At 41.2% G+C, this 18,801-nt stretch overlaps 1 protein-coding gene and 1 long non-coding RNA gene across 3 annotated transcripts; one reads left to right on the forward strand and one right to left on the reverse strand.

Annotated features, from left to right (window-relative positions):
- Nucleotides 1-563: 563 nt before the first annotated feature.
- tmprss9 (transmembrane serine protease 9) lies at nucleotides 564-17,194 on the reverse strand. Its single transcript, XM_058073712.1, has 15 exons — nucleotides 16,998-17,194; nucleotides 16,788-16,915; nucleotides 16,640-16,707; nucleotides 16,390-16,565; nucleotides 16,248-16,292; nucleotides 13,167-13,280; nucleotides 12,925-13,090; nucleotides 11,544-11,818; nucleotides 9,373-9,515; nucleotides 7,553-7,808; nucleotides 7,355-7,468; nucleotides 4,741-4,909; nucleotides 4,358-4,623; nucleotides 4,149-4,285; nucleotides 564-1,085 (listed from the first exon to the last, which is right to left on the reverse strand). The coding sequence occupies exons 1-15, from the start codon at nucleotides 17,143-17,145 to the stop codon at nucleotides 924-926; spliced, it is 2,367 nt and encodes a 788-aa protein (XP_057929695.1). The 5' UTR covers nucleotides 17,146-17,194; the 3' UTR covers nucleotides 564-923.
- LOC131129822 (uncharacterized) lies at nucleotides 8,117-17,322 on the forward strand. 2 transcript variants are annotated; one of them, XR_009129895.1, is made up of 3 exons: nucleotides 8,117-8,169; nucleotides 16,805-16,910; nucleotides 17,005-17,322. It is a non-coding gene; the product is annotated as an uncharacterized LOC131129822 (long non-coding RNA). The 2 variants fall into 2 exon arrangements; XR_009129894.1 differs by lacking the exon at nucleotides 8,117-8,169 and adding an exon at nucleotides 11,434-11,650 and having other exon boundaries at nucleotides 16,269-16,910.
- Nucleotides 17,323-18,801: the final 1,479 nt, after the last annotated feature.

Consider the following 18,801-nt stretch of genomic DNA (forward strand, 5'->3'; position numbering starts at 1 on the left):
GTCCAGAAAGCTTTCTATGCACCATCACACTACCACCACTATGTTTGACTTTTGTCAGACCAGACACTGCAGCATTTTTCACATCACTGTATATTATATAGGTCGAGTGGTTAGCGTGCAGACCTCACAGCTAGGAGACCAGGGTTCAATTCCACCCTCGGCCATCTCTGTGTGGAGTTTGCATGTATTCCCCGTGCATGTGTGGGTTTTCTCCGGGTACTCCGGTTTCCTCCCACATTCCAAAAACATGCTAGGTTCATTGGCGACTCCAAATTGTCCATAGGTATGAATGTGAGTGTGAATGGTTGTTTGTCTATATGTGCCCTGTGATTGGCTGCCAATCAGTCCAGGGTGTACCCCAGCCTCTGGCCCCAAGACAGCTGGGATAGGCTCCAGCACCCCCGTGACCCTCGTGAGGAAAAGCGGTAGAAAATTAATGAATGAATGAATGTATATTATATATATTTTAAATCATTTAAATTTTTCATTGCGTCACAAGTGTAGGCGTGGTCGGAGGCCGTGGAATCAAGAGGAGAAGAAAGCAGATTCATTCCGTACACAGCTTGAGCTTTATGGAGTATTTTTATTCAAAGAAACATACTAATACCATTTGAAACGCCCCTGAAATGAACACAACCTCAAATGCATCATCCGTCTGTACAGGAAGTACACCTGCACCTGAATGTGTATACTGTATGTTTATTACGGTGCTTGTAGTTATCAGGTGTACCCAATGTCCTAGTTGTAATAAATACTCGAATAGTTACATAGTTACAAGATTCCCACAGTAAAGTTCCGCCCAGCACCTGTGCCCCCAGGAGGCCACCAAAGTCAATACTGTTGTGATTGAGTGTAATGGTTTTTTCCATCGAGTCCATTGTCATGGTCAAAGCTGTCGTGGGTCAAAGCAGCTTGTCCCAACCTCAGAAGGGCAGGAATGTGGATATCCATTTCCTTACGGAAGTCACTCGAGTGTAAACCCCCGGAAAACCTACTCGCCCGCATCCGTGTCCCCAGCTGGTCACCCCTGCCACAAACCACGGGCCGGAGCCTTCACGGCAGGTCAGCGGACCCCCGGAGTCTCCCTGCATGATGGAGGAGAGTCGCTTTAAGTGTAAAATGAAGTGTAAAGGTTGTTCCAGTTTGATGGCTTGGAGGGAGGCAGGAATGCACGTGGGTTTCCTTACATGGGAACATTACATGCTGGGCACGGCTGAAAGGGAGCTCTGTGTCCCGAGGACAAAAGTCTCTTCCCTCCATTAAGAGGGATAAGGAAATCAACCTTACATATGAAGAGCTTGCAACCAAAAGGCACTAAATCCATTTTGACTGATTTCAAGAAAATCAATGATTTTTAATTACGCACATATCAATCTATTTGGTCATCAAGTCTATATTGCAAATGAAAGAGCTATCAATATAGGTCATAAAAATGCATGCTATAAAAATCCTGCACACACCATGTATTTTATTTTATTTTTTTTATAATTTTTTTTTCGGATTTAGCGCCTTTTGGCTGAAATGATGGATTTAGCGCCTTTTGGCAGAAATAAATTTGAAGTCACCTTTAACTTCTTCAATGGCATTGTAAAAGAATGTAAGGTGCTTTAATGTGCTATGCTAATAAAATAATTACAACACAGAAGCCATTCTCAACATACAATACAAAATAATTATTATGAATTAAATGAATAAAAATGTTATTAAAAGCAGTGCTCATATTTGACTGCACCATGAAGGTGACAGTGACAAAAACCATCTCATTCCAAACTCTTTACATTGTATGTTTTTTAGTACAAGTAAAATAATGTTTCTCATGAAAGTTGGAGGTGTCAAGGTAGAGACATGCCTTTTATGGCGTAAAAAAAGAATACAGAATACTGTTACAGAATACTGTAAAAACACAATTTGTGTTCTCCTGAATTGCATAACATACTGTAACTATCATACGTGTACTTAATGTACACAAACAAAACAGGATGCGCACTGATACTGGCTTTCTGTATGTGCAGTGCCAATTGTATTCTTCTCTCTGATTGGTCAGATTATCAATAGATGGGAAACTTGGGCCAATCAGAATAAAGAATAAAGAAAGGGATTTAGCTCCTTTTGGTTGAAATCTGAAATGGAAATAGCGCCTTTTGGTTGAAAGCATAAATTTCATATCACTTTTTTTCATATTTTTAAAAATGATTTCAAGACCAAAATATGTGATTTGGATACACATGACAGATGTCTATTAAATTCATGAAAAACATGCAACTTAGGGAAAATTGGATTTAGCGCCTTTTGGTTGCAAGCTCTTCATATACTACCTCCACTCAATCCAGCACTCACACAAAATAAAGGCTAGATACCCAGGACTAAGAGAGATGTATATGTATTGCTGTTGATCCATATACAATACATCATCTATTAACTGGGGCTGGCCAAGTTAACGCCTTACTAACGTGTTCAATGAATTGTAGTACTGCTATATTTTTTGATTGTCATGTAAACAGTGGTACTTTGGCATATGAGTATCTTTAGAAGCAAGTCAACTCAGGGCTGATTTTTTTTTGCTTTGAGCTAAAATCTGAAAAAAGTGATGATGCAACTCCACAATATCAGACAGCATGTTTGGTGCACCATAAAAATGTCTGTCCCTTGGGGGGGCATGACAGAAAATAATTGAGAAGCACTGATAATAGCCCAAAAACACACTAAAAATGACTACAAATCTGTCAAAATCATTAAAAATGTCTGGGATTGAATGAGTGAATTATGAGTTGTTAATCGTTTAGCCCAGGGGTCACCAACCTTTTTGAGGCCGAGGGCTACTTTGTGAGCACGGATAGTATGAAGGGCTACATGACCTGTTTGCGGTGAACTTCCAAAATGACAAAACTGCACGGATCACTTTTTAGTAATGAGAACAAAAGGAATAGTAGTACAATAAACCTTGGATATATCGGACTCGGATATATCGGAATTTCGCTCACAACGGACAGATAAAAAAGAACAAATTTTTCTGTAATGCATTTCCAATAAAAAATTCATTGCATATATCAGATTTTTTATAACGGATTTCGCCTATTTCGGACAAAATCTCCAGTCCCGTTCCAATGCATTTCCATTAAATTTCCCTCGCATATATCGGATGGCCGCATCGTGACAGGCCGCTATACGACATCATTTGCAGCGTTTGCAGCGTTGCCTGCGTGTCCAGGTACATTGGAAACATAGTCAAGGAAGTGCCTTTTTATAACGGATAAAATACGATTTACGCATATACCGGATATAAATCCGATATATATATATTTCGTTTATATCGGACAAAACCAGTGGGAACAATTGAATCTGATATATCCGAGGTTTACTGTAAAATATTTTTGTTATTTTTGTTATAAGACAATTTAAAAAAATACATTAATGTAAGCTATTCTGATTCAAAATTTAAAGCACAAAATAACAATGATAATTTGTGACCAGTGCTATTTTTAGAAGATGCCTCGCGGGCGCCTTAAGTGGTCCACGTGGGCGCATGGGCGTTGGTGACCCCTGATTTAGCCCATTAAGCCCTAGTATTAAGTACAGTAAACCTCGGATATATCGGATTCAATTGTTCCCACTGGTTTTGTCCGATATAAGCGAAATCCGTTAAATGCGTATACGGGAAAATGTCCGTTTTACGCATATATCGGATTTATATCCGGTATATGCGTAAATCGGATTTTATCCGTTAAAAAAAGGCACTTCCTTGACTATGTTTCCAATGTACCTGGACGCGCAGGCAACGCTGCAAATGACGTCGTATAGCGGCCTGTCACGATTCGGCGAATCGGAGCGCCACGATGTGGCCATCCGATATATGCGAGGGAAATTTCATGGAAATGCATTGGAACGGGACTGGAGATTTTGTCCGAAATAGGCGAAATCTGTTATAAAAAATCCGATATATGCAATGATTTTTTATTGGAAATGCATTACAGAAAAATTGGTTCTTTTTTATCTGTCCGTTGTGAGCGAATTTCCGATATATCCGAGTCCGATAGTATATCCGAGGTTTACTGTATTAAGTACTAGTATAGGCCTTTCAGCTAAAATGCCACTAAAGTAGGAGTGTTGGAGTTTTAAGGAGCTGTAGGAACCATGGTAGTCCATCTTACCAAGCAGGAGTCCCTGCCTCCTTGCATGTAACCAGCACACATCATGTGATGAGTCAGCGTGTTCCCGTAAGACTCCTGGCACGCCGCCTGCTCGATGATGCTCACTGAGGCTTTCTGCAGCAGGTTAGTCAGTGAACCTTTCGCAATGACAAAAACACTCCTGTCATAATATGGACCAAGACTAGAAATCTTCCAATTCTCCTTCGTACCTCCTTCCCTCATGGATCCCCATCCTGAGATGTAGCACTCTGCATCCTCCAGGAAGCCGTGTACTGGCGAGGGCAGACACACGGGCTGGATGGTGTGGGACACGGGGGCCGGGACCAGCAGCTCCAGGAGGGCCACGTCACGGTCCATGCTGGTGCTATTGAAAGCTGGGTGGATGATGACCCGCTGGATGGGGATGACCGGGGCTCCCACGCCTGAACGCAGCACAGATCCCAGCCTCGCTGCCCAGTAGGTGGGGTTGGGGTCACTGCAGGTGGGGACCAAACAGGGTCACGCGGTGTAGTATCGCTTTAATAATGATTTGGAGTGCATGAAAAAGTGGAAAGGGAAAAAGATCTGGAATGGGTGTCTTCGAATGGAACACCTTTTGAAGCAGTGTGCCGCCGTCAGTAACCATTTACTGTGAATGAGCGTGGTGCCGCATTGGTGCCGTCTCCGGTACTGGAGGCTGCCGATCCAAGGCCACTCCCCCCTGCGAGCTGTGATCCCACCCACAACCCTGTTGGAGCCCAGCGCAGGACGTTCACCGCATTCTGAAATAGAAAAATATCTTAGACCAGGGGTGTCCAAAGCGTGGCCGGGGGGCTTTTTGTTGGCCACGTAACATTTAAAAATAATTGTAAATATAATATAAAAGTTTCCATTTCATGAGGATAAATAAATAAATGTGTAATATGAGGGAAAATAATGTCATTTTAGTGGCATAGAGTTGAAATATTAAAGAAGATACATGTTTTGTTTTGTAATATGAGAAACAAAACAAAATAAAGTTGTCGTTTTTGGAAAATGAGGTTGCAGAAACAGTAATGTTAGGAGAAAGTCAAACTATTATGGGAAGAATAAAGTCATAATTATGAGACGAAAATTTTAAACATAAGTTAAAATATTTGGAAAATTTAAAAAAAAACAGAAACAGTTTCCCTGTTTCCATGCACTTTTAGTAGCATGGAGTTGAAATACTAGAGAAAAATGTTTTTTTTGTTTGTTTTAAAATCATAAAGAAAACCAAAAAATTTAAAATTGTTTGGGGAAAAAGTTAAAATCCTGTAAATAAAGAAAAAAAGGAGAGCAAAAAAACGGAACTTGATACTACAGTAAACCTCGGATATATCGGACTCGGATATATCGGAAATTCGCTCACAACGGACAGATAAAAAAGAACCAATTTTTCTGTAATGCATTTCCAATAAAAATTCATTGCATATATCGGATTTTTTATAACGGATTTCGCCTATTTCGGACAAAATCTCCAGTCCCGTTCCAATGCATTTCCATGAAATTTCCCTCGCATATATCGGATGGCCGCATCGTGGCGCTCCGATTCGCCGAATCGTGACAGGCCGCTATACGACGTCATTTGCAGCGTTGCCTGCGCGTCCAGGTACATTGGAAACATAGTCAAGGAAGTGCCTTTTTATAACGGATAAAATCCGATTTACGCATATACCGCATATAAATCCGATATAAATCCGATATATGCGTAAAACGGACATTTTCCGGTATACGCATATAACGGATTTCGCTTATATCGGACAAAACCAGTGGGAACAATTGAATCCGATATATCCGAGGTTTACTGTAATAATATGCGTTTGCACCTAATGTAGATCACAAAGCTGATACCGTTTTAAAAAACAAATATATATAACTTCTAAAGTTTGGGGCACCTAAACGAGTCGCTATTGTGTCCTAACAACAGTAGTTTTGAAGCACAAAACAGTGAAACCGATAACGTCTGGGACAACGTGATCAGTTGCCGAGTGTCTTTTATATTTCATCATACCACAGTTGGTTTTCGTCCTGGTCGTGGAACACTGGACCAGTTCTACACCCTCACAAGGGTGCTTGAGGGTGCATGGGAGTTTGCCCAACCAGTCTACATGTGCTTTGTAGACCTGGAAAAGGCATTCGACCGTGTCCCTCGTGGTGTCCTTTGGGGGGTGCTCCGGGAGTATGGGATTGGTGACGCGTTACTACGTGCTATCCGGTCCTTGTACAAACGGGGCAGGAGTCTGGTTCGCATTGCCAGTAGTAAGTCAAGCCTGTTTCCGGTAAACGTTGGCCTCCGCCAAGGCTGCCCTTTGTCACCGATTCTGTTCACAATTTTCATGGACAGAATTTCTAGGCGCAGCCAAGGTGTTGAGGGAGTCCGGTTCGGGGGCCTTAGGATCTCATCTCTAGAGATGATATTTGCAGATGATGTGGTTCTTATGGCTTCTTCGGGCTGTGACCTTCACGTTTACTGGGGCGGTTTGCATCTGAGTGTGAAGCTTCTGGGATGAGACTCAGTACCTCCAAATCAGAGGCCATGGTTCTCAGTCGGAAAAGGGTGGAGTGCTCCCTTCGGGTTGGGAATGAGGTCCTGCCCCAGGTGGAGGAGTTTAAGTAGCTTGGGGTCTTCATGAGTGAGGGAAAGTGGGAGCGTGAGGTCAACAGACGGATCGGTGCAGCCTCGGCAGTAATGCGGTCGCTGTACCGGACCGTCGTGGTGAAAAGAGAGTTGAGCCGGAGGGCAAAGCTCTCAATTTACCGGTGGATCTATGTTCCCACCCTCACCTATGGTCATGAGCTTTGGGTCATGACCAAAAGAATGAGATGGCGGATACAGGCGGCTGAAATGAGTTTCCTCCGTAGGGTAGCTGGACTCACCCTAAGAGATAGGGTGAGGAGCTCAGCCATCCGGGAGGGGCTCAGAGAAGAGGAGTCAGTTGAGGTGGCTCGGGCATCTAGTCCGGATGCCTCCCGGACGCCTCCCTGGTGAGGTGTTCCGGGCATGCCCAGCCGGGAAAAGGCCCCGGGGCAGACCTAGGACACGCTGGAGGGACTATGTCTCACAGCTGGCCTGGGAACACCTTGGTGTCCTCCCGGTGGAGCTGGAGGAAGTGGCCGGGGACCGGGAAGTCTGGGCTTCCCGACTAAGACTGCTGCCCCCGCGACCCGGACCCGGATAAGCGGAGGAAAATGGATGGATGGCATACCACAGTTCCTCTCATCAGCTTGATTGGGGCAGTCTGGGACTCCATCACATTCTGGGTTGACTTTGCTGATACAGGAAGTGGCGCTGCATTGGAAGCTCCCGCTGCAGTTAGAAACTAGAAGACATGGCGGGGAAATTGAGAGTCGCGTGTGTGCATGGCAGTGAATTGATTTGCAGCCATTGGTCTTTAGGACAATACCAGGAAGTACTGGAGCCGTCCTGGGACTGGATGGATGATGACCACTGGCAGCTGGAGCAGTGACAGTCCACTCTGGGACTGAGTAATGGGGTGAGCCGGGGTCAGTCTGGCGAAGAATCCAGTGGTGGAGCTTGGTGACCCGGGAGTAAACCCCGGGCCTGTTGATCTGGGCGCAGCCGATACCCCAGCTCACCACCCCAGCCAGGAAGAACCTACCAGGGGCACCCTCGCACACCAGAGGTCCCCCAGAATCGCCCTGGCAATGAATGGAAAACAATGAGTAAACATTTTGCACAAGGGAGCGCATTCACAGCAAATGAGAGAAGGGGACGAAGAAGACAAATAATCTTACACTTCACCTCACAATGATTGGCAGTGCACAGTAGAATAAGAGAACTTTTGGAAACAATTTGTGTTTCCGAAAAATGCACAAAACTAAATTAAGGTTCAAGTCAAATAGTATGAAATTAGCTCTTAATGGGTCAGTTATGTCGTAGAGACGTGCCTATCCCAGCTAACTTTGGCCAAGAGGTATGATGTTCTCATTGCCATGTCAACAGAACACACCTTTGTGCAATCGGAATAGCACGCTATGGAGCAGGAAGTCCACCATGATGGTGAGCAAGACTAGACAGTCTTTAAAGTGGACCTATGATGCTTTTTCCACGTTTCTGACTTATAAATGTAGTTAGAATGTTGTATTCTGGTGTTAAACCATACCATAGTTTCAGATAATCAGGTTGCTAATAACCGTTTCCCATCACAGTTCGTGGCCACATTCGGTTACCGATGCTAAAAAAAATGCTAAAGCTACTTACCATTGGGAGATGTATTGAAGTAACCTCTTTTCTTGAGAAACTTGGGACTGTCCAATCTCTACTTCCGGATCGGATTCGGGATGCAACACATATGGCTGGATGTTAAAAGCCCACATTTTATAAAGATAAATCGTCGTTTATTATCAACTTCTATACCGTTCGCAGCTAGCATCACAAACGGGAATTCCTTTTAAGTACTCGCTAGCAGTGTTGGGCACGTGACTTTAAAAAGGTAATTAGTTATAGTTACTAGTTACTTCTCAAAAAAAGTAACTGAGTTACACCACTACAAAAGTAAATAGGTACCAAGAAAAAGTAACGATTGAAAACTATTAAAACTACGAAAACACAATCTTACTAAACCTTAGCCAATCCGCGTGTCGTATGTGCTCTAAACACCCGCCCACTCGAGTTCTCTGAGTGGCTGAAGACGCAATCTTACTCAACCTTAGCCAATCCACGTGTCGTATGTGCTCTAAACACCCGCCCACTCGAGTTCTCTGAGTGGCTGAAGACGCAATCTTACTAAACCGTTAGCCAATCCGCGTGTCGTATGTGCTCTAAACACCCGCCCACTCAAGTTCTCTGAGTGGCTGAAGACGCAATCTTACTAAACCTTAGCCAATCCGCGTGTCGTATGTGCTCTAAACACCCGCCCACTCGAGTTCTCTGAGTGGCTGAAGACGTAATCTTACTAAACCTTAGCCAATCCGCGTGTCGTATGTGCTCTAAACACCCGCCCATTCGAGTTCTCTGAGTGGCTGAAGACGCAATCTTTCTAAACCTGAGCCAATCCTCATCTTACACCCTCCCTTGTCACTCTGCAACATTCTCACTGCGCTGCAGATTAGTTATGAAGTCGGTGATATATTTTTAGGCTTCAGTAACGTGCAGTAACAGGGTGTCGAAAATAGTAACGCCGTTATGCTGACAGTAAAAGTAATTAGTTTGATTCTGGAAGAACGAGAAAGCATAATAGGTCCCCTTTAAGTCAGTACTCACCTGACAGGAGTCCACCTTGCCCTGCAGGAAGCCTGCACACATCATGTTGGCTGTGATTGCTCCCCTGTACACAGGCAACTTATTGCACACCTTGGAGTCGATGATTTTAACCACAGCTTTTTGCAGGGTGGGAGGCACGTCGCCTGAAATGGAGATGATTGGATTAATTTAGGATGTCACAAATGTACCTCACATTTCAGCAAACATTTTTTGATATATTTCTTTGAGACAAAATATTATAGAAATGAAACTCGGATGTACTTTAAGTAGTCAGTGTACAGCTTGTACAACAGTACAGTAATCACTTGGCACTTGGTTCAACATCATGGTCTAGGGCAGGGGTGGGCAAACTTTTTGACTCGCGGGCCGCATTGATATAACAACATTTCCGGGGGGGGGGGCAGACAATATATTTTACACGTAACAGTCCACCTGGTATTATTGTATCTGTAAAATTGTCATGCAATCTGCTATTATTATTTATTATTTTATATTTATATTGAAATATTTTAAAAATAATAAAATATTATAATAATTAAAATAAAATTAAAATAATAATGATTCTATTATTATTATGTAAAATATGCAAATATAACAATATTATTATATATAATTAATATAATAATTAGCATTAATATAATAAATATAATAATCATAATATTTATAATAATAATATCATAATTATTATTTTATTTTTTATTATTATTATGTGCTTGTGTCTCTTTTTTCAGGAGCACTTTGCAAACAACAGACCATGTCAAACAACGAAATTGATACAACCATCAAAAGGTTGGCTCAGGCCATGATGCCAGGTTGTATGTTGAGTTTAAATTAAATACTTTTGAAAGATTGGGCGGGCCGTATTCAAACACTTGGCGGGCCGGATGTGGCCCCCGGGCCGTAGTTTGCCCACCCCTGGTCTAGGGGAAGGACACAAAAGCTAGCTCAGAGATTTCAGCTGTCAGGTTCCACTCTGAGGAACATAGTGAGGAACTGGAAGGCCACAGGAACAGTTCTGGTTAAGACCCGGAGTGGCAGGCCAAGAAGAATCTCACATAAAACAGTCAAAACAGTCAAGTCAACCCACAGACCAGCTCCAAAGACCTCCAACATGATCTTGGTGCAGATGGTGTCACTGTGCATCCTTCAAGTACACACGGAAGAAACCTTTTCTGGAGTTGCTTGAGGTCAGCTTCATTTAAGAATAAGGTCCTGTGGACTGATGAAACTAAAATGGAGTTATGTGGACTTACCAAGGGGCGGTATGCATGGTGGATGAAGAACACAGCATTCCAAGACAAACACTTGCTACCCACAGTAACATTTGGTGGTGGTTCCATCATGCCGGGGGGTTGTGGGGCCAGTGTAGGTACTGGAAATCTTCTTCAAGTTGAAGGTGACAAGGATTCCAGTCGGTATCAGCAGATTTTTGCCAACAGTCATCAAACCTGACTCAACTGGAGATGTTTTGGAAATAGGAATGGTCCAAAATACCTTCAACCAGAATCCAGACCTTCATTGGAAGCTACGGATGATCCCAACAACCAGTCATTTAGAAGGGAACATCTGGACCATTACCAGGGGTGCCCAAACATTTTCATACCCTTTTTCAGAAGATGCATTCAAAGATGGGTGATGTGTAGTATTCTACACTGGTCATTAGGTGTCGGTAATGCTACACTGATAGTACCCGCTGTACAGGAAGTACTGTACAGAACAGGAAGTCATCAAGAACAAGAAGGAACTCCCCCGCTAACTTGAGTATTTATGTCTTAGTTTCTCTTATGACTACTATATTGGATAATAGGGGTGTAAAGGTGACTATAGGGGTATTATTTCATGTTTAGAGGGCTCTAATAATGTTTCAATAAACATATTTAGAAGGCCACAAACAAATCCATCCATCCATTTTTTATGCTGCTTATCTTCATTAGGGTTGCTGGAGCCTATCCCAGCTGTCTTTGGGCGAGAAACAGGGTACACCCTGGACTGGTGACCAGCCAATCACAGGGCACATATAGACAATCAACCATTCACACTCACATTCATACCTATGGACAATTTGGAGGGGCCAATTAACCTAGCAATTACACTGACTCCTACAACAGTAAATCACATCCGAGTTTCATTTTGTTCATGTTTTGGGGGTACACCCCCGCTGCAGGACTCACTGCTGAACATGTGCAGAGAGCCCCATCCTGACACCACGCATCTCTGTCCAGGACTGAAGACGTGAGACGGGGAGGGCAGACAGGCAGGTTGGACATACGGACTGAAGGTGAGGGGGGTCTCCAGCTCCAGAACAGCCACGTCAGTGTCAGTGGTCATGGGGTTGTACTCCGGCGACACTCTCAGTGTCTTGATGTTCACTGTTTTGGTCTGGGACTCCTCGCCGCTCACCAGACTGGCCCCGACCAGTGCTGTCCACTCTTTGGGGTTTTTGTCCCTGATGAATGTATGGAATGTCTAATACGCTTCAGAGTTCATGCACTGCATGGACAAAAGTACTGAGACACACATCTTCATTGATAGGTCAATCAATTAGGTCAGTTAGCCTGAGCTGGAGGTGGAGGTCCTAACTCATTTTTGGGACCTTCACATTGTATAAAATATATCATAATAAATTCAACATTTTATATAAGGTCCCATAAGTTCCTTTCAAATATTAATATCTTTCACTTTATTAATTAGTAGTAATTCATCACACAGCAGCTTAACACCTAAAAGATGTATTTGGCAAATGTACACACATGCCGCAATATGAGTTTAAAATTGAAAAAAAATACACAAAAGGTTTTCCCATTAGGCACTGTGTCTGAGCAACGCATTCATTGGAGCACTGCAATGACATCAGCCTCTTTCAGGGTCAGGGTCCTTTGGTTCATTCTGGTGGACAGAAGCAGCATTGCAGTGCTGGCCACCATTTTCTTCTATGTGTCATGCATTATGGGAAACTTTTTCTTAACTGGTATTAGCACATGTTTGTAAACATTTCAGTGTTAAGTTGCCGTGTGATGAGTTTACTGTTGTTTGTAAGACGAAGTCAGACCGAGTCAGTCTGTTATACTGAATAATGACCCCTGCCAATTCCCGATGGGTTGACAAGCCTGTTGTGTGTTTCTCAGGGACTCGTATGTGCCACAATATGCCATTTTATGACGTGGACACGTGCAGCTTATATACGTACAAATCTGGTATGTCCTCAAAATTTCGTGGGTGCAGCATATACACCGGAATTTACGGCACGTTCCACATAGTTGTATTATGTTAATTTTTGCAGTTAGCCTGAGCTGGAGGTGGAGGTCCTAACTAATTTTTGGGACCTTCACATGGGTTCCGAACATGACACCCCAAAACTTACTCAGGAGTAGCTCAGTAGCTCCCCAACCCCATGCCTGAAATCCAACAGGAATTGCGGCCATTTTAGTGTGAAGTGCTTGTATGGCACTACCAAGACATTGTATGCTTCCATCTTTGTGGGGACCGTTTGGTGTCCCAATATCTTTGTCCACACTGCCTATGAAGTTCCTATACGCATTTGTTCCGACCCACCTCTCGAAGCAGTGTGCCGCGCTGACCAGCCACCTTTCGTTGATGATGGAGGCTCCACACGTGTGTTGTCCGTGTAGCCTCAGACTGACCTGCCACGGCAGCTCTCCTTGTTGAGCGTCTTCGCCGCCCACTATGCGGTTCCCCGCGGCGCTACGCAAACCACACGCTACAGGAGAAGAACTAGGATAAATGACCAGTGCTCATCATTAACGTGAATAAGAAGAGAAGGGAAGGAGGTTTACCACAGTGAGCTTCGTCAGATCCGTCGACACAGTCTGGGACAAAGTCACACTCTGGGTTGACTTTAGTCACACACTCGCCATTGTCACAGCTGAAGTCGCTGTCAGGACAACTGGCTAGCGTTGCGTAAAAGGGTGGAATAAATGGGAATATAGTATTAATATAGGATTAATAATAATACATGACAAAATGAATATATATATATATATATATATATATATATATATATATATATGAATATGGTGCCATTTAAAATTTTAATTAAGTCGTTTTATGTATTGGATGACGCCCAGATCTCAACCACTGTCTAATTAATTAAATTAATTAATTTATGACATCAACCCAAGTCAATAAAGTCAATTGAATACAATAAAATGGAATCTAATTAATTTATTAAATTAAAGAATAAAATAGAAAATCTAAAAATAAATAGAATTAAAATTTAATTAAATTGAATAAGCTAAAAAATACATTAATTGAAATGCAATTGATATGTTTATTAATACACAACAATATGTTTTAAAACTATGTTAAACATTGTATAAAATATATCATAATAAATTCAACATTTTATATAAGGGCCCATAAGTTCTTTCAAATATTAATCTTTCACTTTATTAATGATTAGTGTCACTAGTAGTAATTCATCACACAGGAGCTTAACACCTAAAAGGTGTATTTGGCAAATGTACACACATGCCCCAATATGAGTTTAAAATTGAAAACATTTTTTTTTCCTTTAGGCACTGTGTCTGAGCAACGCATTCATTGGAGCACTGCAATGACATCAGCCTCTTTCAGGGTCAGGGTCTTTTGGCTCCTTCTGGTGGACAGAAGCAGCATTGCAGTGCTGGCCATCATTTTCTATGCGTCATGCATTATGGGAATTTTTTTCTTAACTGGTATTAGCACATGTTTGTAAACATTTCAGTGTTAAGTTGCCGTGTGATGAGTTTACTGTTGAAATCCGACCGAGTCAGACTGTTATACTGAATAATGACCCCTGCCAATTCCCAATGGGTTGACAAGCCTGTTGTGTGTTTTTCATAGCTCATGATTGGCTCCTGTCAAATAAGGAGCCGACTGGTTCTCAGGGACTCGTATGTGCCACAATATGCCATTTTAGGACGTGGACACGTGCGGCTTATGTACGTACAAATCTGGTATGTCCTCGAAATTTCGTGGGTGCAGCATATACACCGGAATTTATGGCATGTTCCACATAGTTGTATTATGTTAATTTTTTGCAGAAAACTAAAAGCTTCCATGCTGTATGAGGTATATATATATATATATAGGTTTTCATAAGCACATTAAGAATGTTACTAAAACAGCATTTTTTCATCTTCACAACATTGCGAAGATACGATCTATTCTATCCAATTTTGATGCAGAGGCCCTAGTTCATGCATTTGTCACGTCTCGCCTTGACTACTGTAATGTACTGCTTTCTGGTTTTCTGAAGGCAAGTCTCAGAAGCCTGCAGTTAGTACAAAATGCTGCAGCATGACTTCTTACAAAGGACGCGTAAGTTTGACCATATTTCTCCAATACTAGCCAACCTGCACTGGCCCCCACTTCATTTAAGATGTGACTTTGGTTCTGCTTCTTGTTTACAAAATATGACATGGGTTGGTGCCTTCTTATCTGGTTGGCCTAATTGCACCCTATGCTATGCTCCTAATTGAAACCTACGCTCACAACACGCCGTTTTTTTGACAATCCCGAGAGCCAGAAAGAAGTATGCGGGCTCTAGAGCCTTTTCCATTTGGGCCCCAACGCTATGGAATGCTCTATCTACTAAAATTAGAGCTGCTATCTTAGTAGAAATGTTTAAGTCCAGACTTAAGACTCATTTCTACACTTTAGCGTTTAGTTAAAAATACAGTAAACCTCGGATATATCGGAAATTCGCTCACAACGGACAGATAAAAAAGAACCAATTTTTCTGTAATGCATTTCCAATAAAAATTCATAGCATATATTGGATTTTTTTATAACGGATTTCGCCTATTTCGGACAAAATCTCCAGTCCCGTTCCAATGCATTTCCATGAAATTTCCCTCGCATATATCGGATGGCCGCATCATGGCGCTCCGATTCGCCGAATCGTGACAGGCCGCTATACGACGTCATTTGCAGCATTTGCAGCGTTTGCAGCGTTGCCTGCGCGTCCAGGTACATTGGAAACATAGTCAAGGAAGTGCCTTTTTATAACGGATAAAATCCGATTTACGCATATACCGGATATAAATCCGATATATGCGTAAAACGGACATTTTCCGGTATACGCATATAACGGATTTACGGATTAACGCTTATATCGGACAAAACCAGTGGGAACAATTGAATCCAATATATCCAAGGTTTACTGTATATATATAATTTTAAAAATTATATATATATATATATATATATATATATATATATATATATATATATATATATATATATATATATATATATATATATATAATTTTTTAATTTTTAAATTTTTTTATGTAAAAGTAAAAAATAAAAAAAAATAAAAAGAAAATTAAAAAGATGATATATATATAATTTTTTTTTGTACATTTAAAAAAATTTTTTTTTACTTTTACATAATGGAAACATATATATATATATATATAAACACGTATATATATATGGTATATTGGCAACCCAATTTGCTGGGTTTCAACCCAGCAGTGTAGTAAATATGAACCCAGCGTTGGGTCATATGAACAACCCAATTGTTGGGTTAAGATAACCTACCCAACTTGTTGGGTTAAAATAATCCAACGCGAGGTTGGTCCAATATTTAACCAGCGCTGGGTTGGGAAACAACCCGTATTGGGTTGTTTTTAACCCAGCATTTTTAAGAGTGTACTGTTGCCTGCTTGTTAAGCCCTTTGAGGCTCTTTTGTGATTAAGGGCCATATAAATAAACTTGACTTGTATAGTAAATCACATCATTTATGATATACACTCAACCCGTTTTTCACTTGTTGAAGGGAATGATCGAAACAATATCAAGATGCACGATTATTGCACAGCTGGCCACAGTAAAAGTCACAGTATTGGAGTACAACTGTATAACTCACCCGTCATATCTTCTCCAATAGCATAAAATGACTTCCCACTGGCCCCTGCAGAATAACGGCAAGGATGAGACGCGTTTGACAGACAGGCAATGCACATGTGACCCCCGCCAGGAAGCCAACAGATGGGCCATGTTTGCTATACCCAGTAAGACGATAGCGCTGATCTGTCCAAACTCAGGCACCGCCAGCGGGTTCCCGTGCATCACGGAGGTGAGCCCTGCTCTCAGCAGGTCTTGAATGAAGTTTTCAGAATACTGCTGGACTTTGGAGACCCAGAAGACCAGTCTGAATGTGGCCATCACGTCACCGTTCATGTTGCTGGGGGGAAAACAAAAAACAGGTTTGATTCTCTTTGACAACAAAAATGGGGCTAATTTTGCTTTGTTCATTACCCATAAGCTATGACGTTGCAGTCAACATAGTGATGGGATACCGAAGATGAGGCAAAAACATTCTTAATCTGTGAAAGGAAATGAGTGGACATTAAATGCTTACCGGTATACAAGCAGGACACTCCATAGTAAATCCAAGTTGACTGACCTTTGTGTTTAAAACAGATGTCAGCACTATGGAGAACCCCGAGTTCTGATCCTGCAGAGATGCATTGTACTTGAGACCCTTCAGCTGCATCGTCTCCATGAAGTAATGCTGCTCCTGCACCAGGTACGCTGCAGCCCCCCCACCGGAAAACAAGTGATCAAATGTCCTATGTACAGTATGTCAACGTGATATTTACCAAAGAAATCTCACCAATAAGGAGTCCCACAAAGACTCCAACTATGAGGAAGAAGAGGAGGAAGACTACCAAGGTGCTCCTGTGGCATGTGGAGTCGGAGGGAGCAGCAGCAGAGGGTCCTGGGGTCGACCACTGGCCTCCCCCATCCTTCCTCAGATCCATTATGGAATTTGGCAGCACTGAGATGACAATTCACATGGCCGACCTGAACCTGAAAAGCTAGCAGAGATTTAAAAAAAAATTAAATTGAATAAAATTGTATTCAATTGTATGAAATAAAATGTTAATGAAATTGAATGATGTGAAATATATTACAATAAAATAACATTAAACTGAATTTTTAAAAACATGGTCAATTAAACATTGAATTTGTATTGAAATTGAAGTAAATAAAAGTGAATTAAATAAAATCAAAAGCTATTATTACATTATATTCATCAGCATTTAAAAATATGAAATTAAATAAAATTTAATTGAAATTAAATTAAACAGAATAAAAAAATCCATTTAAATGAAATCAATTACAATGAAATAAAATTAATTAATAAATAGTGAAATGAAACAAAATTGAAAAAAAATAATTTATCTAAAAAAATAAAATTGAATACAATTAAATTAAATTAAATGGAAAAAAATGAAAAAGAATTAAACAGAACTGAATGGAGTAAAATGACATTTAATAAAATGTAACTAAAAAATACAATAGAAAATTACATTAGATTAATTATTAAAGCACTCTATCTTTTCAATCTCACATCAATAACGTCACCAGGTCTGCTTACTTTCATCTGCGCTCCATTAATCGTCTACGCCCCTCCCTCACCCCCCACACCACCGCCATCCTCGTCCATAGCCTTGTCACTTCCCGCATTGACTATTGTAACGCTCTCCTCTTCGGCCTCCCTCACAAATCCCTCCATAAACTTCAACTGGTTCAGAACTCTGCTGCCCGGATCATCACCAGGACCCCCTCATTCCACCACATCACCCCCATCCTGCAGCAACTCCACTGGCTCCCCGTGACACAAAGAATCACCTACAAAATCCTCCTGTACACCTTCAAGTCCATCCACAACCTTGCCCCCCCTTACCTCTCTGACCTCATCCACACTCTTAAGCCATCCCGTTCCCTCAGATCTTCCTCCTCCATCCATCTCACTGTTCCCTCTGCACGCCTTAGCACTATGGGGAGCAGAGCTTTCAGCCGCTCTGCTCCCCAACTCTGGAACTCATTGCCACCTGACCTCCGTAACTCTGCCACCCTTCCCATTTTCAAATCTCAACTCAAAACCCATCTGTTCAAACTTGCCTATTCCCTCTAACAGTTTCACATGGTCCCCCCTATCCCGATTTCTTGTATGCTTTTATTTATTGTTTGTTGTCTTTTATCTTGTATTTTATATTGGTGTTCTTATCTTCTGTACAGCGACCTTGGGTGTCCTGAAAGGCGCTTTTAAATAAAATGTATTATTATTATTATTATTATAAAAATCATACAATGAAATACATAAAATAAAATGGAATCAAATTGAATAAAATGAAACCGAATTAAATGGAATTAAATACAACTACATTATATGAATCTGCATTTAAAAAATATGAAATGAAATAAAATTTAATTGAAATTAAATTAAACAGAATAAAAAATAATCCAGTTAAATGAAATAAATTACAATGAAATAAAATGAATTAATAAATAGTGAAATGAAACAAAATGACATTAAATTGAATTTAAATAAATAATGAATTCGTCTAAAAAAATAAAATTGAAGACAATTAAATTAAAAAAATGAAATAGAATTAAACAGAACTGAATAG

Source organism: Doryrhamphus excisus, chromosome 5 (genome assembly GCF_030265055.1).
Source record: "Doryrhamphus excisus isolate RoL2022-K1 chromosome 5, RoL_Dexc_1.0, whole genome shotgun sequence".
Taxonomy (NCBI): domain Eukaryota; kingdom Metazoa; phylum Chordata; class Actinopteri; order Syngnathiformes; family Syngnathidae; genus Doryrhamphus; species Doryrhamphus excisus.

Excerpts from the sequence above, each read along its gene's own strand:
- tmprss9 (XM_058073712.1), bottom strand. The coding sequence starts at position 17,145 with ATGGATCTGAGGAAGGATGGGGGAGGCCAGTGGTCGACCCCAGGACCC. Across the intron at positions 4,286-4,357 it reads GGGATCCATGAGGGAAGGAG|GTTCACTGACTAACCTGCTG; the intron begins GTACGAAGGAGA and ends TCATTGCGAAAG. Across the intron at positions 1,086-4,148 it reads GAGGCAGGGACTCCTGCTTG|GGAGACTCCGGGGGTCCGCT; the intron begins GTAAGATGGACT and ends TCCATCATGCAG.